The sequence below is a fragment of the Vulpes vulpes genome, chromosome X (assembly GCF_048418805.1).
Source record: "Vulpes vulpes isolate BD-2025 chromosome X, VulVul3, whole genome shotgun sequence".
Lineage (NCBI taxonomy): Eukaryota > Metazoa > Chordata > Mammalia > Carnivora > Canidae > Vulpes > Vulpes vulpes.
The window spans coordinates 79667919-79688475 of NC_132796.1; the positions used below are offsets into that span (position 1 = coordinate 79667919).

The window sequence follows — 20557 nt, forward strand, 5'->3', positions numbered from 1 at the left end:
TCAGGATATCTCAGGGACCTCAAGAAGGGAGGAATTCACCCAGATCTATAAATATTGCAGGAGAGTCTGATAGCAAATATTTGGCCTGGCTTCTGAGTCTCAAGAGGCTATTAAAAGTTCAGTTCTAAAATTCCTTATGAAAAGTTCCAGCAATAGAGATTTAAAAGAACGTACATGGCCAATCACTACTCTTGCTGCACTCAAGTAAAAAATTAGGCTAAAACTGAATTCATTTTACAAATAAATTAGTTTTAAAGTGGTAATCTTTGTGCATGTTAGATGCTAGTTCTAATGAATTATTTCTAGGTGTTTGTCGTTTCCTATAAAATGAGGCTGAGTACTGAATTCTCCTGGCTTCCCTTGACTTGAAATCATTTAAAGTTAAAACTGCTACAATGACCGATGTTTAGACAATACAATCTTCTTGCATGTTGCCATGTGGGCCACTCGGAGAGAACACCAGGGACTAAACTACAAACCAGGAGATCTGTCAGATGGCCACTGCCTGCCATCACTCTAGCTAAAGATGCTTCAAGCCTGACATCTAGAAATCTTCTCACTGGCAGCTCTCAGGACTTAGACACTGGCTTCATAATTGGCTCCAACCATTAACATGTGTTTTTCTTCTGTTTCCATAGAAATGTCACTTATTAATCACTTGATTGCTTACATAACATAGGCCTAAATTTGAGAGCCCACCTGCAAGACCACCTCCTGAAATGAAATAGCTGCTTAACTGAACTGACCTCAAGACTCAGACTGTGCATGAGATATGTGGTACACTTCTTCCCCAAGGTACAGAACAGAACAGGTCAACTCCAGCTACAATGGAACAACGTTGATCTGTGTGCTGTTTTTCTAAGAAAAGTCTTGGCCAAAAGGGAGATCTCCCCATTACTCCTAACCAGCCCTGAGGGAGCCAGGTCTTGGCAGTTGGAAAATAAGAGAAATCTACTGATTTAAAGATCTGGTTCCCCCCCGCCCTTCTCTACCCCAAGGAAATCATTAAGAAACCAGTCACTGCACTAACCCTCTTAAACCTTTTTATGCTATATGTTGACAAATTGAACTCTAATACTAATATTAAAAAAAAAACCTTATTATCAAACAAAACGGGAATCATCGGAGTTAACGTGCCTGGTTACCAGGAGGACAGAATCTGACGCTTGTTTGAGAGAACATTTTTATCCTGGTAGAGAATCCAGGCTCACGAACATATGATTGAGAATCTTACTATCACCTTAGGTGCGTTCACTGACAAAACTGTTCTTGTCACTGTTGCCCAACAGAAAGAAAATAGATTTGTTAGCCAAGGTAGTGTTTGATAACTGCATTGTTCTGGACTATATTATCCTTGCAAAACAGGCTAGGATATGTGCCATTTCTACACAACTTGCAGTGTATATATAATCCCTCTAAAGTAAGAACTCATTTAGATAAAAATCAGAGAGCATGACACTTGGCTACAGTGAATTTGCCCAGAGGTGTGTTGAGAAATCAATTTTTACTGGACTCTTTCCCTGGATCCTAGAAGAGATGAGGTCAATTCTCCAGGGACTACTAAGATTTGGGTTATCTTTACATTATTGTACTTTACATTAGTTAGATATGTAAAACTCAAATTTGCGTTCCAATATTATTATAAAACAATCAAAAAAGGAACTAATATTCTGGTCACTCCAATGTCCATATTAAGCCAAGTACAAGGAATTTTTCCAACAAAGTACAAAGTTGCTTCATTCCTCCAATCACTAAACTGTGCTCTTTTCCAGCAGGAAGTAGCCAGAGTGGTCACTGTCCCAATTCCTTCAAGATTGAGGGCAGAAGAACTCAAGGGAAAGTGAAACCATGCCCAAGATGTCAGTGAGTTTGAAACTAGCAGGAAATTTAAAACTTGTTTTTCAGGGACCTGTTTCTCCCTAATGAGCTACTGTTTCTTTCCAGACCCCACTAATGAATCCACTGGCCCCCTGTGCAGAGACATACACTGAAGGTCATAGGTAAGCTTCCAGCCTATGAACAAGCAAGGCTCTGCATTCTTTTCCCAGAGATAAGGAACCCCAGACCCCATTCAGTTTATACTGGTTCACAGAGCTTGCACCTAGCTCCTAACTTTGTCCTTAGGTGACCTCCTGAAGGCAGGAGGTCATTTTCGTGTTAAGTTCCCACCCTGAAGTGAATATGGGATGTACATTACATATATGTTTGTTCAATGTGTGTGCTCCATCCTTCCTAAGTCTCATGTTTTCCTGCCATTTTCATCAATATGTGTGTATTCCCAACCACTATGATATTTTTAAAAACCCCAAAACAAAAAGAAAAAAAGAGAGAACCCTGTCCTCTCCCCCTTCGGGGAGTTGGATTTGAGACTTGCCCTCCTGCCTCTTGGCAGCCTTGTTTGGCTGCCTCTAAAATCAACCCTTTCCTTCCTGCATTCTCAATGTCTCAGTGATTGGCTTTGCTGTGTGATGGTACACAAAGTTGGGTCTGGTTAGGTAGCTCATACTTCCTAAAACATGAAGAGGCCCTCTATTAAAAATGTATGCTTACAGGCAGATTTAGCTGAACACAATCAAGACTATTTTATTCTTTTTGCATTAGGTCTCTGAAATAATCATTGGAAGCAAAAGACTGGCAAGGTAAGTGTTTTGTGGCACAGGGCAACTAGGACTTATACGTTGAAGCCCATAATTATTGTATATTATCCAAATCATTGTTTGATTTCGTACCTCAGTCTAAGAAAGTTATGAGGATCCCACAGGTCCTAGAATTTTACTCCAATTTTCACCTGATTGTGATCCAGGTTGACTTTCCCCATTATTGCTTTTACAGTGAAACATACAAGGACAAATTACTCAAGTTGCATTTTACCCATTAGTACATTCGGAGAGTGACTCAGAATAACAGCCTATTGGCTAAAATACTTTTTGGAATAAATACCACATTAAAAAATTAGGATCTCTATCAAAGAATATTCTGGTAGCCTGGTGACAGTAATATAAAAAGTATGGTTTTTCAACGGTACTATAACTGATAAAGCCATATTTAAGAAAAAAAAACATTAAGCCCTTGTCTTTATGGTCATAAAGTAACTTAATTTTGAATCTGGTTATGTTAATAGGCATCTGTTATTTGAACCTTATAGTGTCCAAAGTTAACTATAAGAATGTTCTGTTTTGGGGGGTGCCTGGGTGGCTCAGTCAGTGAAGCATCTACCTTGGGCTCAGGTCATGATCTCAGGATCCTGGGATTGAGCTCTACTTTGGTCTCCCTGCTCAGCGGGGAGTCAGCTTCTCCTTCTCCCTCTGCCTCTGTCCCTGCTCAGACTTGCATGTGCTCTTTCTCTCTCTCTCTCTCTCTCTCTCTCAAATAAATAGAATCTTAAAAAATATTTCTTCTTGGGGAAAAACAGTTTTTTTAACTTCAACCCAGTAACTAATATTAAAAACTAATAAGTGGAACCTAAATAGTTAATTTAAAAGAATAAATTCTAGTAGCCTAGTTAGGGAAATAGGGGTAGGCTTGTGTATCTCTGATAAAAGTATAAACTAGCTTTTCTGGGGGACAAGAAAGTTATGTGTCAACAGAGCAGGGAAAAAAGCCTTTAAAATATACATTTTCCTTGCCTCAAAAATTCCCTTACTAGGGATTCATACTAAAAAAATAAATAAGTAAATAAGTGAATATGCAAGATATGTGTTATATTTGTTTACAGTGGGGCCCAGAGAAAGGAACTCACCTTAAAAGTCCAACAAAGACTCAAGTGGCTACTCCTATACCAGAAAACTATTAAAAATGACAATGCAATTCTGTATCTACAGACTTAGAAACATGTCACTGATGCTGATAGGTTGGGAATGGATACTGGAAAGAGTGTAACATTAACACCCAAAGACTAGTACTATAAAGTGATTTTTTTTACTTCCTCCTTTATTGATTTTCTGCACTGTCTAGTATTTTATGATGAATGTAACATAACATCTCATCAGAAAAGCGAGGTTTTCATTTTTTTAGGAGGGGAAGCAACAAGGTTAAAACTAGGTCGCTAGGGATCCCTGGGTGGCACAGCGGTTTGACGCCTGCGTTTGGCCCAGGGCGCGATCCTGGAGACCCGGGATCGAATCCCACATCAGGCTCCCGGTGCATGGAGCCTGCTTCTCCCTCGGCCTGTGCCTCTGCCTCTCTCTCTCTCTCTCTCTGTGACTATCATAAATAAATAAAAATTAAAAAAAAATTTAAAACTAGGTCGCTAGCTTCCTCTTAAACATGAAGAGCTCACCGTTTCTCTCTGTTCCCTTAGAAAATAATTTACACAGTTTAAGATAACTTTTAAAATTAAAAGAAGGTATTAACAGCAAGGAAATAGCTGAAATGAGAGAGAGGGGACACTGGATGAGAGTTCACAGAAAATTTTGGAATATCCAAAGCAAAGAGAATAGCAGTAACTGATGGAGGGTCGAGGGAGCTAAAAGCTAGCTGCCGATAGACAGACAGACATATAGGCAGGCAGGCAGGTTTAGTTTTTGGGAAGGCTGACCTCGAGAGAGACTCTGGACTCTGACAATACCAGACTCTGAGAATACCAAAAAACAAGGTGGCTGTGGGGTAAGAGCCACCCACCCCACACCCAGTGTCTTTCCAGTCCTCTTTTTGGCTCCTGGAAGGGGCAGGTCAGGCTAAGAGCCTCCAGGCAGGAGACTCAAGAAGTCTTCTTGGCAGAAATGGGTTAAGACACTGAATCACCTGTCAGTGAAGCCCAGTAAGCTTTCCAAACAGGGTTCTAATGGTTCGTTCTGAAGCATGAGTGGCCAGACAAGGGGGCACAGGTATAGGAGAGGCTGTGGCCAAGCACGCAGGAAACAGGACTTGGGGGAACAGACAACAGGGGAAGAATGCTTCAGAACAGGAGCCCCTTGAACACCCTCAGGGGAGTCAGAGACAACACACCGACCGCACTCATGATAGCAACAGGATGTGATCAGAAGAGCACAGAGAAGAAACACCTGGGTGGCTCAATGTTTGAGTATCTGCCTTTGGCTCAGGGCGTGATCCCGGGGTCCTAAGATCCAGTCCCACATTGGGCTCCCCATGGGGGAGCCTGCTTCTCCCTCTGCCTATGTCTCTGCCTCTCTCTCTGTGTCTCTCATAAATAAATAACTAAAATCTTTTTTAAAAAAATTTTTAAAAAGAATATGGAGAAGGTAGGGAAGAGCTTTCAAAATTCTAGAAGTTGGAACTTCAACAAACAGAAGAGATGAGAAACTGGAGGGCCTCTGCCAGAATGTAAACCAAAAAGGATGAAAGAGAAAACAAAAGAAGATAAAAGGTAATAAAACTAGAGCATGAAGGCAGGAGGCTCCCACAGTCAGGTGAAAGGAGTCCCAGATAAAGACACAAACACAAAACCTGGGGGAGAAAAACTATAAAAAGAAGAGCAAGCAAACAAAGATAAATGGATATTTCCCAGAACTGAAGGACAGAGATCTATGGATAGAAAGAGCCCATATCAAGTTGGTATACATAATGACAAGCCATTAGGGCTCTGCACCAGGGCACCTCATTATCAACTAGCAGGACAAAGATAGCCCATTCCAAACACAGGCTGGGTGACCAGTTAGCAGGGATGTTGTAAAATGCAATGAAGAACTGGATAGGCTATTCTACTATACAACATTTAAAGATCTTTCCAACATACAAATATAGAATATAATATATCCTATATATAGAATATAATACATAGAATACATACATAATATATATACATTATATATACATAATATATAGTATATAATATATATGTATATAATATATACATAATATATATACATAATATATAGAATACATAGAATGTGTATATATATAATTTTATACAAGATCATTTTCTACATATATAATTTTTTTTCAAGATGCAGGTTTTAAAAACCCTGTATTTTATTATTAAAATAATTAAATAGATACCTCAAAGAGCCTAATGCACAAAACATCATTAAAAAATGACTTCTAGGGACTTCAACAGACAAGCAATTTCTTACTTACTGGCACTGGCAGCTTCTCTAATTTCTTTCAGTATTTCAGCTTCCATGGCAGGGTTATTGCAGATATCAACCCAAGATCCTTCCACACCTTTCTGCTGTGCCAAAAGTGTCAGTCTTTTCTGATTAGGAACCACAAAACTAATCACATAGGACTGATCGCTAAAAAATAAGAGAAAAACCACAAAATTGAAATTAAAATGTTGAGAACAATTATTTATAAGTTATTGACTGGAACAGTACACATAATTCCAAATACATATTTCTCTTGTGTGTTACAGTTTCATTAAGATGTAATAAAACCCACTGTACTAGCATAAAGACATTTAACCAATGGATAGAACAGAAAGCCCAGAAATAAACCCCTGTATATATGGTCGAATGATCTTCAATAACAGTGCCATCACAACTCAATGGGGGAAAGGACAGTCTCTTCAACAAATGGTGTTCAGAGAATCAGATATCCATATACAAAGGAGTGAAGGGAGACTCAGCCATACCATACACAAAAATTAACTCTAAATGGATCAAGAACCTAAATATGTAAAATTATAAAATGTCTACAAGACAATACAGGGGAAAAGATCCATGACACTGGGTTTGACAGTGCTTCCTTGGATAGGACACCAAAAGCATAGGCAACAAACGAAAAAAACTGATAAATGCGGGTACAACAAAAATGTAAATTTTCAACATATCAAAGTATACAGTCAATAGTGTGAAAAGTCAATCTGTGGAACTGAAGAAAATAGTGGTGAACCACTTCTCTGATAAGAAGTTATTATCTAGAATATATAAAGGATTTCTGTAACTCAATAACAAAAAAGAAACCCCAAGTAACCCAACTAAAATAAACACTTGAAACTGTAAAACTCCTAAAAGAGTATGGGGTAAGCACTTGACATCAATCTTGACAATGTGTACTGTTGGATTTGGCACCAAAAAACAAAAGCAATGAAAGCAAAAATAGACAAGTGGGACTATTTCAAACTAAAATGCTCTGCACAGCAAGGGAAAGCATCAATGAAATGAAAGGGCAACCTGCCCAGGTGCCTGGGTGGCTCTGTCAGCTAAGCATACGACTCTGGATTTTGGCCCAAGTCATGATCCTAGGGTCGTAGACTGAGCTCTGTGTTGGGCCCACACTCAGTCCAGAGTCAGCTTGAGGGTCTCTCTTTCCCTCTCTCTTGCCCCTTCCCACCCTCTCTCACTCAAATAAATAAATAAATCTTTAAAAAAATGAAAAGGCAACCTACAGAATGGGAGAGAAATATTTGAAAATCATTTATCTAATAAGGGGTTGATATCCAACATATATGAAAAAGTCCCACAACTCAAGAGAAAAAAATCCAATTAAAAAATGGGCAGAGAAACTGAGTAGACATTTTTCCAAAGAAGACATATAAATGGCCAGCAGGCCTATGAAAAGGTCCTCAATATCACTCATCATCAGGGAAATAAGTGCAGCTCAAAACCACAATAAGATATCATCTCACATGTGTTAGAATGGCTATCATCAAAACAACAAGAGCTAACAAGTCCTGGCATGGATGTGGAGAAAAGGGAACCCTCGTGCACTGCTGGGTGGAGATGGAAATTGGCTCAGCCATTATAAAAAACAGTGTGGATGTTCCTCAAATATTAAAAACAGAATTAATGTATGATGTAGCAATCCAATTGTTTGGACAAAGAAATATAAATCCACAGGATATGAAAAGACATTGAAGAGATATCTGCATTCCCACTTCACTGCAGCAAGTGTCACAAAAGCCAAGATATATAAACAACCTGTGTTCATCAATGGATGAACGAATAAAGGACATGTGCTATATATACACACACAAAGAAGGATCATTCAGCTATGAGAAAGAAGAAAATCCTGCCATTTGTGACAACATAGATGAATCTTGAGGGTGTTATACTAAGTGAAATAAATCAGAGAAAGATAAATACTGCATCGTATCATTTATATGTGGAATCTTACCGAAAAAAAATAGTGAAACTCAGAGACAGAGTAGAAAAGTGGTTGCCAGGGGCTGGGGGAAATAGGGACAGGTTGATAAAAGGGTACAAACTTTCAGCCAGAAGATAAATAGGGTCTGAAGGTCTAATGTAAAACATGGTGACTACAGTGGATAACACTATATTGTATAACTGGAAAGAAGGGAGAAAAAATCTTTAATGGGCAAAGGACTTGACATTTCTCCAGAGAGGATACAGAAATGGCCAACAAGCATATGAAAAAATATGACAAGCATATGAAAAAAATCATTAAGTGGGGAGATATCCCCTCACGCCCATTATGGTGACTCCTATCAAAAAAATAGGAACAAGTGTTGGTGAGGATGTGGAGAAAATGAATGCTTGTGCAGTACTAGCAGGAATGTAAAAAATAGTGCTGCTGCTGTGGAAAATAGTATGGCGGTTCCTTAAAAAAATAAAAGTAGAACTGCTGTATCCTCTGGCAATCCCATATCTGGCAATCTCCATGTTCAGTGCCCAGGAGACACCACCCATCTGCTCTTCCGGACTTCAAGTGCCTCCCGTTGCCACTTGCCCACGACAAAGCCAACAGTCCATGACCTCCACACTCCAGAAAGTGGGCCTCATCCCCTTCCAGCTCCCAGCAGGCCCTGTTCATCCTCAGTCTCCCACTGCTCCACCAACTGGTCTTAGCCCCCAAAAAGGGCCTTCTCTCTCCCAGAAAGGCTGGTCCTCCTGCCTTCTCCGCCCCCTGAATCCCCAGGGAGCTAAGGCAACATCAAGACCTATGGGCTCCTGTAACACTGTGAGGGGCTCAGAGCAGCCCCAATAAAGTTCTTGAATAGTTAAAAAAAATCCCAAAAGAACTGAAAGTATAACCTTAAAGAATTATTTGTATATCCATGTTCTGAGCTGTAATATTCACAATAGTCAAGAGGTGGAAGCCACCAAAGTTGTCCATCATTGGATGAATGGATATACAAAATATGGTCTATACATGCAATGGAACATTATTCAGCTCAAAAAAGGAAGGGAGGTTCTGACACCTGGTACAATACAGATGAACCCTAAGGACATTATACTGAGTGAAAGAAGCCAGTCACAAAAAGACAAAAACTGTAGGATTCTATTTAGATGAGGCATGTAGACTAGTCAAATTCACAGAAACAGGAAGGAATTGGTGGGAGCCAGGGACTGGGTCCAGGGAAAATGGGGATTTGTTTAGTGGCTAGAGTTTCAGTTTTGCAAGATAACAAGTTCCAGATACTAACTGCACAATTATGTGAACATACATAACACTAGTCAACTGTATACTTAGAAATGGCTGAGATGATGACTTTTAGGGATGCCTGGTAGCTCAGTGGTTGAACGTCTGTCTTTGGCTCAGGTTGTGATCCTAGAGCCCTGGGATCAAGTCCCACATCCGGCTTCCTGCATGGAGCCTGCTTCTCCCTCTGCCTATGTCTCTGCCTCTCTCTCTCTCTCTCTCTCTCTCTCTCTCTCTCTGTGTGTCTCATGAATACATAAATAAAACCTTTTTTTAAAAAAGATGACTTTTATGTTCTGTGGGATTTTTTTACAATTATAGTTTTTTTAAAGGGTGTGATAAAGCCCATAAATATGAATTCTATTAACATATCAAGAAAATGGCCCAATCTCTTAGGTATCTGATTTAGAAAACTTGTACCAGCTATGTTCTTAGGAAAATTACTTATCTCAGTCGTTAAGGATGTTAAGTGAAGTAAGTTTTCTGGCATGGCTAAGTATTTATGGCAAAACACAGTTGGTGTCAAAAAATTAGTGAAGGGCAGCATGCGTGGCTCAGCAGTTTAGCACCTGCCTTCAGCCCAGGGTGTGATCCTAGAGACCCGGGATCGAGTCCCACATCAGGCTCCCTGCATGGAGCCTGCTTCTCCCTCTGCCTGTATATCTGCCTCTCTCTCTGTCTCTCATGAATAAATAAATAAAATCTTAAAAAGAAAAGAATTAGTGAAAATGTCTGAATCATCTCCAATGATCTTCAAGCTGTTGAACTTTCAGAAACATGTTACATTCCCCAACGCTGATTAAATGTTATTTATCTTATGATTATGAGTGATCAAAATGTTTTCCAGTTGTCCTTTTACTCTAAGTATAAGGAAGCACAAATGCAACTTTTAAAATTACCTTTTGGCAAAAGCACAGATGTTGTCTATGAGTGGACAGTTCTTCAGTGCAGCTTCCACCTTCCCGAGAGATACATATTCTCCTGCTTGTAACTTCACCAGATCTTTCTTACGATCTAGACGTCAGTTGTGAAGAATGTTATCCACAGTCTGTTTTCTTAAGGTGTGCACAATTCTGATTTTCTTTCAGTCTCACTGCCTTAATATTTATTCACAAAGATACTTCTCCTAAAATCTTGTTATATATAATGCTTGTCCATACACATCAATTAAAAAGAAAATACCTAGCTGAAGAAGTACTGGCTCAAATGTTCTACCCCATACAGAATGCTTCAATATCTTCTTATAATCTTAAATACCATAATAAACTTAATAGAAGGAACAGGATCTTGGAGCATAAGATTTGGATAACAGCTCTGCCCATTACAAGCTATGTGAGCCTGGGCAGGTCAGCTGACCTCCCCAACCCTCAGTTTTATCAGAGATACTGATACCTACCTCATACAAGCATGTAGCACCATGTCTGGCATACAGAACATGGTAATAAATGTTCATTCTCCATTTTCCATATATGACATGATCTTGTTAAAATGACAGTGCTCCTGGCACAGGATGGCACAGCCTGAATAATCATTGGTTGCCTTACAAGTTTGAGTTGAGGGCCAACTTGCCTATCCGTAGCCTGGGAACCCATTCTACGTGCCAACAGAAACTGCCTTTGATTCCAGTGCAAATAAGGACCCATAAAAAAGGGGGCAGGGGTGGGGGAAGGAAAGGGACTGGTCCTATGGGGATTTCCCCAGCAGATCTAATTTCTAGATGAAGAACCACTTTTCCCAGGAACTAACTATATTCAGGTCAGATATGGGTCCAGAGATAGATTTAAATGGACCACTAGGATAGGACTGAGGAAATTTAATGGCTTAAGAAGGACCTGACTGGCACCTTACAGAATGGTCCTTTCCAGCTAACTAGTCACATTTTTATTTTAGGTTCTGCCTGCTTGAAGTGAATAAACATAGGGCTATCTTGGAGTTAAAAGTCTATTTCCGTAGGCTCAATAAGGGCAGTGCCAAACCAACTGACATTCTCAGAAGAATGAATCGCTGTTAAGGATTTATAATTTTCCAAGGCTCAAGGATCGCTGGAGCCATAAAAATAGCCTCTAGGGAAAGTAACATGTCCACACTGCTTCTTGAGTGGGGAGGTAAATGGTGAGGAATTCTATTCTATGATATACTAGGTAGGGTATGTTAACAGTAGATGGTTATATAGTACACCATGTGTAGCTGACCAAAAAATACCACCTCTGAACACTCTTTGTTTTCTCACAAAAAGAACATACTGACCTATAATCTGTAAACATCCATCAGGATGAAATTCTCCAATATCACCAGTGCAAAACCACCTTTGGCCATTTTCATCCACAGAATAATCCTCTGCTGTCTTCTCTTCATTTTTAAAATATCCCATGGAGATATTTTGTCCACCAATCACGATTTCACCTCTGGGGTTTGGTTTGTCATGAATTGTATAACCGCCTGGAAGCCATGAAATGAAATTAGTTACTGTTGTGACACAAAAAGTACTTGCATTAATTCTCAAAACTCCTATGCTAATAGATTTCTGCGTATCAAATTTTATGTCACTTTATGGGAGAATATTAGTTTATATTTATTCACATTGACATGAGGATCATGGGTAACTGTACTTTCAGAAGTACCAAGGAAGGCTCAATGATGATCACCAACCACCACCTATGCAAACATTCCCAACAACCAAAAAATTTCACACTTAGAATATCATTAGAAGTTGGGCTTCACAGAACTCTGTTAAGACAAAAGTACCCCCAAGAAGGTTAACACTTGAAGCTGTTATAATTACTAATATGCTGATATTAATGCATTTCAGATTTTTTTCCTAAGGAGATTTTATTATTTTTGTTATTAAATTTTATTTAAATTTTTATTGGGGCACGTAGGTGGCTCAGGGGTTGAGCCTCTGCCTTTGGCTCAGGTCATGATCCTGGGGTCCTGGGATCGAGTCCCGTATCAGGCTCCCCACAGGAAGCCTGCTTCTCCCTCTACCTATGTCTCTGCCTCTCTCTGTGTCTCTCATGAATAAAATCTTTTTAAAAATAAGAGAACACTGAAATAATTGACAATAACTCTAAAGTATTTTACCACTATTTGTTTCCTATTCATTACTGAATAAAGCTTACTTTAAGGGAAATATACAAAAAACCTGAATCCACAACCTGAAATGTTGGATTTTATGTCCTAAAAGGATTAAAGCAGAGTTCCTTTCAGCTATTAGCTGCTTTTAAATTTTTACACTAGACAACACTGCAATTGGACAAAACTCACTGTATGTAAAACATTAAGCTCATTCCTATTATAGAAAGCACAGGTTCTGATTGATGGCAAGTGATGTGGAGCATTTTTTCATGTGCTTGATGGCCATGTAGGTCTTCTTTGGAGAAATGTCTGTTCATGTCTTCTGCCCATTTCATGACTAGATTGTTTCACTCATATGTGGAATATAAGAAAGAGTGCAAGGGACCATAAGGGAAGGAGGAGAAACTGAATGGAAAAAAATCAGAGAGGAAGACAAAACATGAAAGACACCCAACTCTGGGAAACAAATGAAGGGTTGCAGAAGGGGAGGAGATATGATGAGAGGAGCACCGAGTATTATACTATATGTTAACAATTGAATTTAAGTAAAATATTACCAAAAAAGGAAGCAAAGTTTCCTTCTTAGCAAGGAAATTTCCAAATACATTTCCAAAAATGGACCCACTCCCCAAAACGGACATTAAAGCACAATTCCATAAAATCAGAAAATGAAGATTAGAGGCAAAATTTGTCTTACCAAGTTGTAATGATATACTGTATTTTCTCTGATTTCACGGCCTCACAAATAACCCATCTAATAAAACAACTGTGATGCTGAGGCTCAATACAGCCACGCCCATAGTGCCTATGTTCTCTGCGGATTTCTATCCTAGAACTGGAACAGCAATGACCATAGGAGGAATCAGGAGGGCTTACGCCCAAGATGTAAAACTCTTGGGAATGCAACTGGATTTCAAATGCCATTTTTAAAAAGAAGTGGCTGTCTGCTCATGGAGCGCTGACAATAACACACATCATAAGAAAGTCACAGAGGAGAAACAATTTTAGGGACTTCGAGTTCATGTCAGATAGAGCCCATTCATTTTCTTGGGTTTGAACAACTTAAGGGAATTGTCCCTAGAAGGTCAATTAAATTTTCTGTCTATGGCTCCATCCCAAGGTAAGTAATTCCCTTTTGAAATGATTAGCTTTTTAATTGCTTTTGCTTTATCTGGCAAGGCCAGGCTGTTAAATTATTTTGTGGTCAATGCACACATTTCGTGTTTTTCACAATTTTCATCAGGAAGACTGATGTATTTTTGTCTTCAGCTGATTTTTAAAAATTTTTTGTACATTTTTTATTGGAGTCAATTTGCCAACATATAGCATAATGACAGATCTTCTAAGCACTATATCTCCAAAGAAACAAGAGCTTTAAATGTCTTTAGCTGATTTGTCAAAAGGTGTATTACCCATGTATATAAAGTGCATGCTTCCCTTTGCAATTACATATACAAATAAAATTATCCAAACAGCAGAATTGAGTCCAAACTGTGAAAATGTTTGCTGGGATCAAGAGCTAAGGGGTTGGGGTGTGTGTGTGTGTGATCAGTCTATCCCCTAAAAACCTGGGGTTTCCAGGCACTTGGGTGGCTTAGTGTTTGAGCGTCTGCCTTTAGCTCAGGGCATGAGCCTGTGGTCCTGCGATCGAGTCCTGCATCAGGCTATCCGCAGGGAGTGCCTGCATCTCCCTCTACCTATGTCTCTGCCTCTCTCCATGTGTCTCTCATAAATAAATAAAATCTTAAAAAAAACACATGGGATTTCATTTCCTGGCCCAACTAGCAAAGTTGAGCTTCAAATGTTAGGATATATCTCCTTCTCCAAACCCAGGGAATGCCCCACTAAGAAAGTTTTTCTTCTTTACCATCAAGTATTCTCAAGTTCACAATTATTGTGCCTAGATTCTAGAGATTTTCTTTTCATCTTCAGAACCTGAAGATGTTACTGAGGAGAAAGAAAGGACAAGGAATAAGCAGAAGGAGAGGCTCACTTGCTACCACAGACAACCTAACACTTTAAAGCCTGGGTATGTTGAGGCTCACAGTGGTTTTCAGCATTTGTCAAAGCAGTAGAGCTTGTCATAAAATTCTTACCTTCCTGCCAGTCTTTCAGCTTAATTTCACAGCAAATAAGAGGAGCTCCAACTCTGCCAGTAGTATAGTCAGTAACTATGAGGGAAAATGTAACAAAGATATTAGCATACCACATTTCAGACTTGTGCCCAAGGGAGACCAGGAATACTGGAGTCAGAGCCGGAGTCTCACAGATGACAAGAAAGAGGCCATTGTGAGTGCAAAGTGTAGTCAACATTTCAATATTTCAACTTCATTTCAACAGTGCAGTCAATTGCAGTGTTACATCATTTTTGCTTCCCAACAGGCTGTCTCTCAGATAATTAAGTACAAAATCCTCTGTTAAAGGAGGGGAGCTGGCTCCACCATTATCCACCTAGGATTCCAGTAAGACAGATTTGGATTGCAATTCCTTCTCTACCACTCACTGATGGACTATATTACTTGGACCAATTACTTAACCCCACACAAAGCCTCCATTTCCTCATCTAATAAATGGAGAAAGTAAGGAAAGTAAGGAAACCTACTTCTTGTAGGGATATGTCATAGGGATTAAATGAGAAGATGCTTGGAAGGTACTTAACACTTGTTGGTTGGCACAAAATAATTTTTTCCATAAACATTAGCTGTTATTACCAAACATGATGATGGTGATGATGATGATGATGATGATGATGATGATGATGATGATACTCTCCTTTTGAAATTTGGATGCCCTGTTATGCATCATCAATTATTATAGATCATCAATATTGTACCTAGCATGAAACTAAGCACTGAAAAGAGAAAACATCTAAAGAAGGAGACTGTGCCCTCAGTGAGCTTACAACCTGGGCCAAAATGCACATGAAACAACTTAGAACACATTTAAATCGTCACTTGCACGGTACTGGCAGTGAGCACAACAGCACCCCAGAGACTAGAAAGATCAATGTAAAATGAAATCATGCCTGGTTGGCTCAGCCAGTTGAGCATTTATTTTCGGCTGGGGTCATGATCCCAGGGTCCTGGGATTGAACCCCACATCAGGCTCCCTGCTCAGCAGAGAGCCTGTCTTTCCCTCTCCCTCTGCTGTTCCCCTGCTTGTGTGGCGCTCTCTCTCGCTCTCTCGCTCTCTCTCTGTCAAATAAATAAAATCTTTGTTTAAAAAAACCATTGGGAAAGACTTAATTGAAGAGTTGGGCATGAAAAGGCAGCTGTGACCAGTTAGCCAAAAGGGCATTCTATGAGAAGGGAAGAGAAAATATAGATAGGTGAGAGCAAGAATGCCCACATGAGAAAGAATGAGGAGACTGGCTTGTCTGGAGAGCAGAGCCATGTATGTGGAGATGTGGGAAATAATGGATGGGGATGATGATGCCAGATCAAAGATGTCTGGAAAGCTAGGTTTGCCAGGGATGAAGCAGGCTTTGAGGTGGAGGTGTATAACACAAGTACACGGGATCAATCAGAAGTGATATCATAAAGGCAGGCACAGCAGTCCAAAGGCTGTTACCTCAGAGCAGTGTGAAGTAATAAAAGGCTCAATGCCAAAGTCAGCATGCAGAGGGGAGGAACAATCCAATGGAGAAGTGGGAGGACCCAACAGAAGTTAAAGACACTGAAAAATAAACAGTTAGATGACTTCAAAGCTAATGCCTTCAATGACCTTAAGGATGGTAATACCACTGTGTGCAAACAATCTGTGAGGTGGAGAGATGGTATGGGATGATGGCAGTGATTCTGGACACAGTAAGTTTAAGTAAAAGTGGGATAATCCCCAAAATATTACTTTACCCAGTATTTCCCAATCCAGGATGATTTTGCCCCTCAGGGGATATTTGGTAATGTTTCCAGTTGTTCTACTGTCACTACTGGGAGGAGTGAGTTACTCTTGGTATCCATCTGGCTGCTAAACATCTTTATGCACAGAAGAGCACAAACAATAAAGAACTATCTGGTTCAAAATTTCAGTAGTGCCAGGGTTGAGAAACCCTGCCAAAGGATGATGAAAATACCAGAAGAGAAAACAAACAAGAAGTCAGGACTGGGATATGCATTCAAGAGGGAGCATAAGAATGATACTTTATTCCAAGATTGTAGTTCTCCCAGGAAGTAATCATTTAGAGAGTAAAGATTAAAGGCCCAGGGTGAAGAATTCTGAGGACTGAGTGGCATCAATATTTACAAGGCTCCAAAATAAAGGGCACAAATGATGGTTCAAATAAAAATTTCAAAAAACTCCAACTATTCAAGGTTTGCCCTGAATCTGATATTACTTATGAGATATAAAAGTGCCATGGCTCCCAAAGCTAGTGCAAATGGGTTTTATTGGTGGCAACTGACATCGAATTATTTGCCATGTTACCAACACTCACCTTCAGTAACTGTTCCAGCGCCACATGATTCTGTCAGTCCATAACCTTGACCCACTGGACAGCAGAAGCAGACATTCATGAATCGGTGTGTCTGTGGAGACAGTGGTGCTCCACCAGACAGCATCATGCGGACATTCCCTCCCAGCAAAGCCTTCACCTTTTTAAATAGTAACCTTGAAAAAAAGAGGAGGGGGGAATAATTTTAATACTGCATACATTGTTCTTGGTGACATCTTAATTTATAAGCTCTGAGTAATATTTCTCAACTTTGGTTGGACACCTAAGTTTGAGAACCATCGTGGTGATTAACAAGAAGTTAACAAAGTGAGATGTTCACAAAACGCTTTGAAAAAAAATGCCAGAAAATGCCAGATGGTAGTCACACCTGTGGTGAGCTTAGCATAATGTACAGAGGGGTCGAATCACTCTGTTTTATGCCTGAAACTAAGGGAATGTTACATGTCAACTATATTTTAATTTTTCAAAATGCCAGAAAAACTCTTAAAAATGCAAAAAAAAAAGAGTGCAGTGTCACGAAATTGCTTTCACATATAGTAAATGAAAGAAAATGATGATGTCAAAGGAAAATAAGTTACAGTTCTCTTTAGAACATTATCGATATTATTTCTCTCTTAATGGAAAATGTTTCCCTGTCTCCACCCCCAGCACTGCATTTTAAATAGCTGTTATATTCATCTACTTATCATACTGTTTTATGAATACAATAAATTAGAATCCTTCATGCATAATAAAATCTTGATCCACTTTTAGTTAGAAATGACCCTTAAGCTCAAATGTCTTGATTCAAAAGTCTAGTTCTTCTTCACAAGGCCAGATTTTAACATTGAATTTTAAATATTTACTCGATTATTAAAATTTGTTAAATTTCCAAGATCAGAGCTCAGGATCCTCTGTGTTGGCTATATAAGCAATGAGGGTTAGAAGCAAATAAAAGAGAAATGCAACCTTATGATGATGGTGGTGATGCTCAAACTAAATTAACTTGCCAGTTACTTATTCAGTTTCCAGATATAAATACACAAGAAGATTTTTTTTAATTAATTTTTATTGGTGTTCAATTTACCAACATACAAAAAAACACCCAGTGCTCATCCCGTCAAGTGTCCACCTCAGTGCCCGTCACCCATTCCCCTCCAACACCCGCCCTCCTCCCCCTCCACCACCCCTAGTTCGTTTCCCCGAGTTAGGAGTCTTTATGTTCTGTCTCCCTTCCTGATATTTCCCAACATTTCTTTTCCCTTCCTTTATATTCCCTTTCACTATTATTCATATTCCCCAAATGAATGAAAACATACACTGTTTGTCTTTCTCCGACTGACTTATTTCACTCAGCATAATACCCTCCAGTTCCATCCACGTTGAAGCAAATGGTGGGTATTTGTCGTTTCTAATGGCTGAGTAATATTCCATTGTATACATAAACCACATCTTCTTTATCCATTCATCTTTCGCAATGAGATACCACCTCACACCAGTGAGAATGGGGAAAATTAACAAGGCAGGAAACCACAAATGTTGGAGAGGATGCGGAGAAAAGGGAACCCTCTTACACTGTTGGTGGGAATGTGAACTGGTACACAAGAAGATTTAAAGGCTTACACTATAGAGTCTATGAAATGTACTTACAGATTGCAAAGTGGCGCATCATATCCTTTTTTGATCTGTTCCAATTTGTAATCATACCCTAACTTGAACAGTGTTTTCTGAATATAATTCATCTCTTGGACTTTGCTCATAACATTCTTATAAATTCTATCCATGATTTCCTAAAAGGTAAGCAAAATATTCAATAATCTGAAAAGAATTACACCAACACTGAAACAGTCTTTAGGTGAAGGTACCTTGTTTACGTCAGCTTAGGTAAAAGTCTTCAGCACAATGGATATATTTATTATATAATCAATTTTACTAAATTTACTTGTTCATGATTTCAAAAAGACTAGGGTTTTTCAGTTCTATACTCTAACTTTATCTAAAAATTTTTTAATGTTAACAGGACTGTAACTCATTCACCTCCCCCATAAAAACCTTTTTTAATTCTTTTCTTTCAAATATATTCACTTATTTTCAAATAGCACCAGAACACCCAACTAGGGTGAATCTAATCCTGATGGCTTTTTTTCACTACTACCTTGTGACTCAGTGCATGGCAGAAAGATTTACAGTATTTCTTTTTTTTTTTTTTTGATTTACAGTATTTCTTTAAAAAGTTTACTTACAGAGTTTTGTATGTATAGGCCTATATGTATGTATAGGCCTTTTTAAAGGCCTATCTACAGAGGAGGAGGAGGAGCTAATGGAACCAACAAAGTTGGGTGAAGCATCAGTGGACCACCAATATGGGAGATGGCTTATTATCACTAGATCGGAAGAGGTAAGTGGAGAGAAGTATTACTGGAACCTGGTTAGGACAACAGCTATGGGCAAGGCCTGGTTACAGCCAAGGGGAAAGAGATTGTCCAATGGGCACCTGACAACTTTCCAAAATCACAGCCCAGAAGGGAAGGAGAAAAGGCACTAAGTGTGCAGAATACCCCCTTTCTCTCCCCCGTCTTGTGATCTCTCCTGAGTGCCAAATAATTGGCTGAACCCAACCAGAAATCAGAAGTCAAGCAATGCCCTGGTAACTCATCCACAGAAGTTAGCCTTCTAAGCACAAAGTAAAGAAGAATGGCCAATGTCCAATTAGAAGATACACAGCCTATCAGCTAACCCCTGTTTATTCTTCAGTCCTAAATTCAGATACTACTTCCTATAGTCTGTGGCCCCTTTCTTTCCCTACGTTCTCTGATACGGTTTACTAGGGACCCCTGCACTTTGGGTAATAAACCCAAAATATTGCTTCCCCAACCAAAAGAATCCTAAGCAGACAGACATAGTCATTAAGACAACTCAGTTCACACTTGAACTCTAGCACCTATGGGCTCTGTGACCTCAGGCAAGTTTTTTCCTTTATGAAACTGGGAAAACAGGACCCACCTAGAAGAGTCTTTTTTTTTTTTTTTTAATTTATGATAGTCACACAAAGAGAGAGAGAGACAGGCAGAGACACAGGCAGAGGGAGAAGCAGGCTCCATGCACCGGGAGCCCAATGTGGGATTTGATCCCGGGTCTCCAGGATCGCGCCCTGGGCCAAAGGCAGGCGCCAAACCGCTGCGCCACCCAGGGATCCCACCTAGAAGAGTCTTAGGGAGGATTAAATGAGAGAATTCATCTAAAGCACTTAGCACAGTGCCTAGAACACAGTAAGCAGGTGTGCTATCATTAGCATCACTTTCTTATGCTTTAATGAGAAGCTTCTTGAAGCTTGTAAACTTGATGAATTCTACAGCACCTCTAAATAAAAAGGCAAAGGTCACTCTGACCTATCTTAATTCTTTGGTCATTTGGTAATTCTGTAGTTAGAAGCTTAAAAAAAAAAAGTAACTTCCATCTCTAATTCTTAGAAAACTTGGGCTGAACACTTCACAATCTAATCTCTGACTTTCCGTGTGCAAAAATAGTTCTGAGAAAGATACTGGGACAAGACTTCAAATCTGATCATAATATAAGCAAGTCATGATACACAGTCCCACTAGAGTTCCCAAGCCTAAAAAAGTGTTAGAATATATTTGATTATGCAAGTATGAAACAGGGTGTTAAGTATTTCAGAATTTATTAGTAAAGGGCCAAAAAATGAAACACCTGGGTGGCTCAGTTGGTTAAGCATCTGCCTTCGGCTCAGTCATGGGGTCCAGGATTGAGCCC

General features: G+C 39.4%; 1 protein-coding gene across 4 annotated transcripts in view; it reads right to left on the reverse strand.

Annotated features, from left to right (window-relative positions):
* ACSL4 (acyl-CoA synthetase long chain family member 4) overlaps positions 1–20557 on the reverse strand; it is a 77234-nt gene that overhangs the window by 5946 nt on the left and 50731 nt on the right. For all 4 annotated transcript variants that reach the window (XM_026014830.2, XM_026014826.2, XM_026014831.2 and 1 more), the window contains 6 exons: positions 18437–18576; positions 16790–16962; positions 14454–14528; positions 11530–11721; positions 10182–10296; positions 6037–6194 (listed from right to left, as the gene is read on the reverse strand). In XM_026014830.2, the coding sequence (XP_025870615.1) occupies positions 6037–6194; positions 10182–10296; positions 11530–11721; positions 14454–14528; positions 16790–16962; positions 18437–18576 (853 nt within the window). The remainder of the gene's footprint in view (positions 1–6036; positions 6195–10181; positions 10297–11529; positions 11722–14453; positions 14529–16789; positions 16963–18436; positions 18577–20557) is intronic.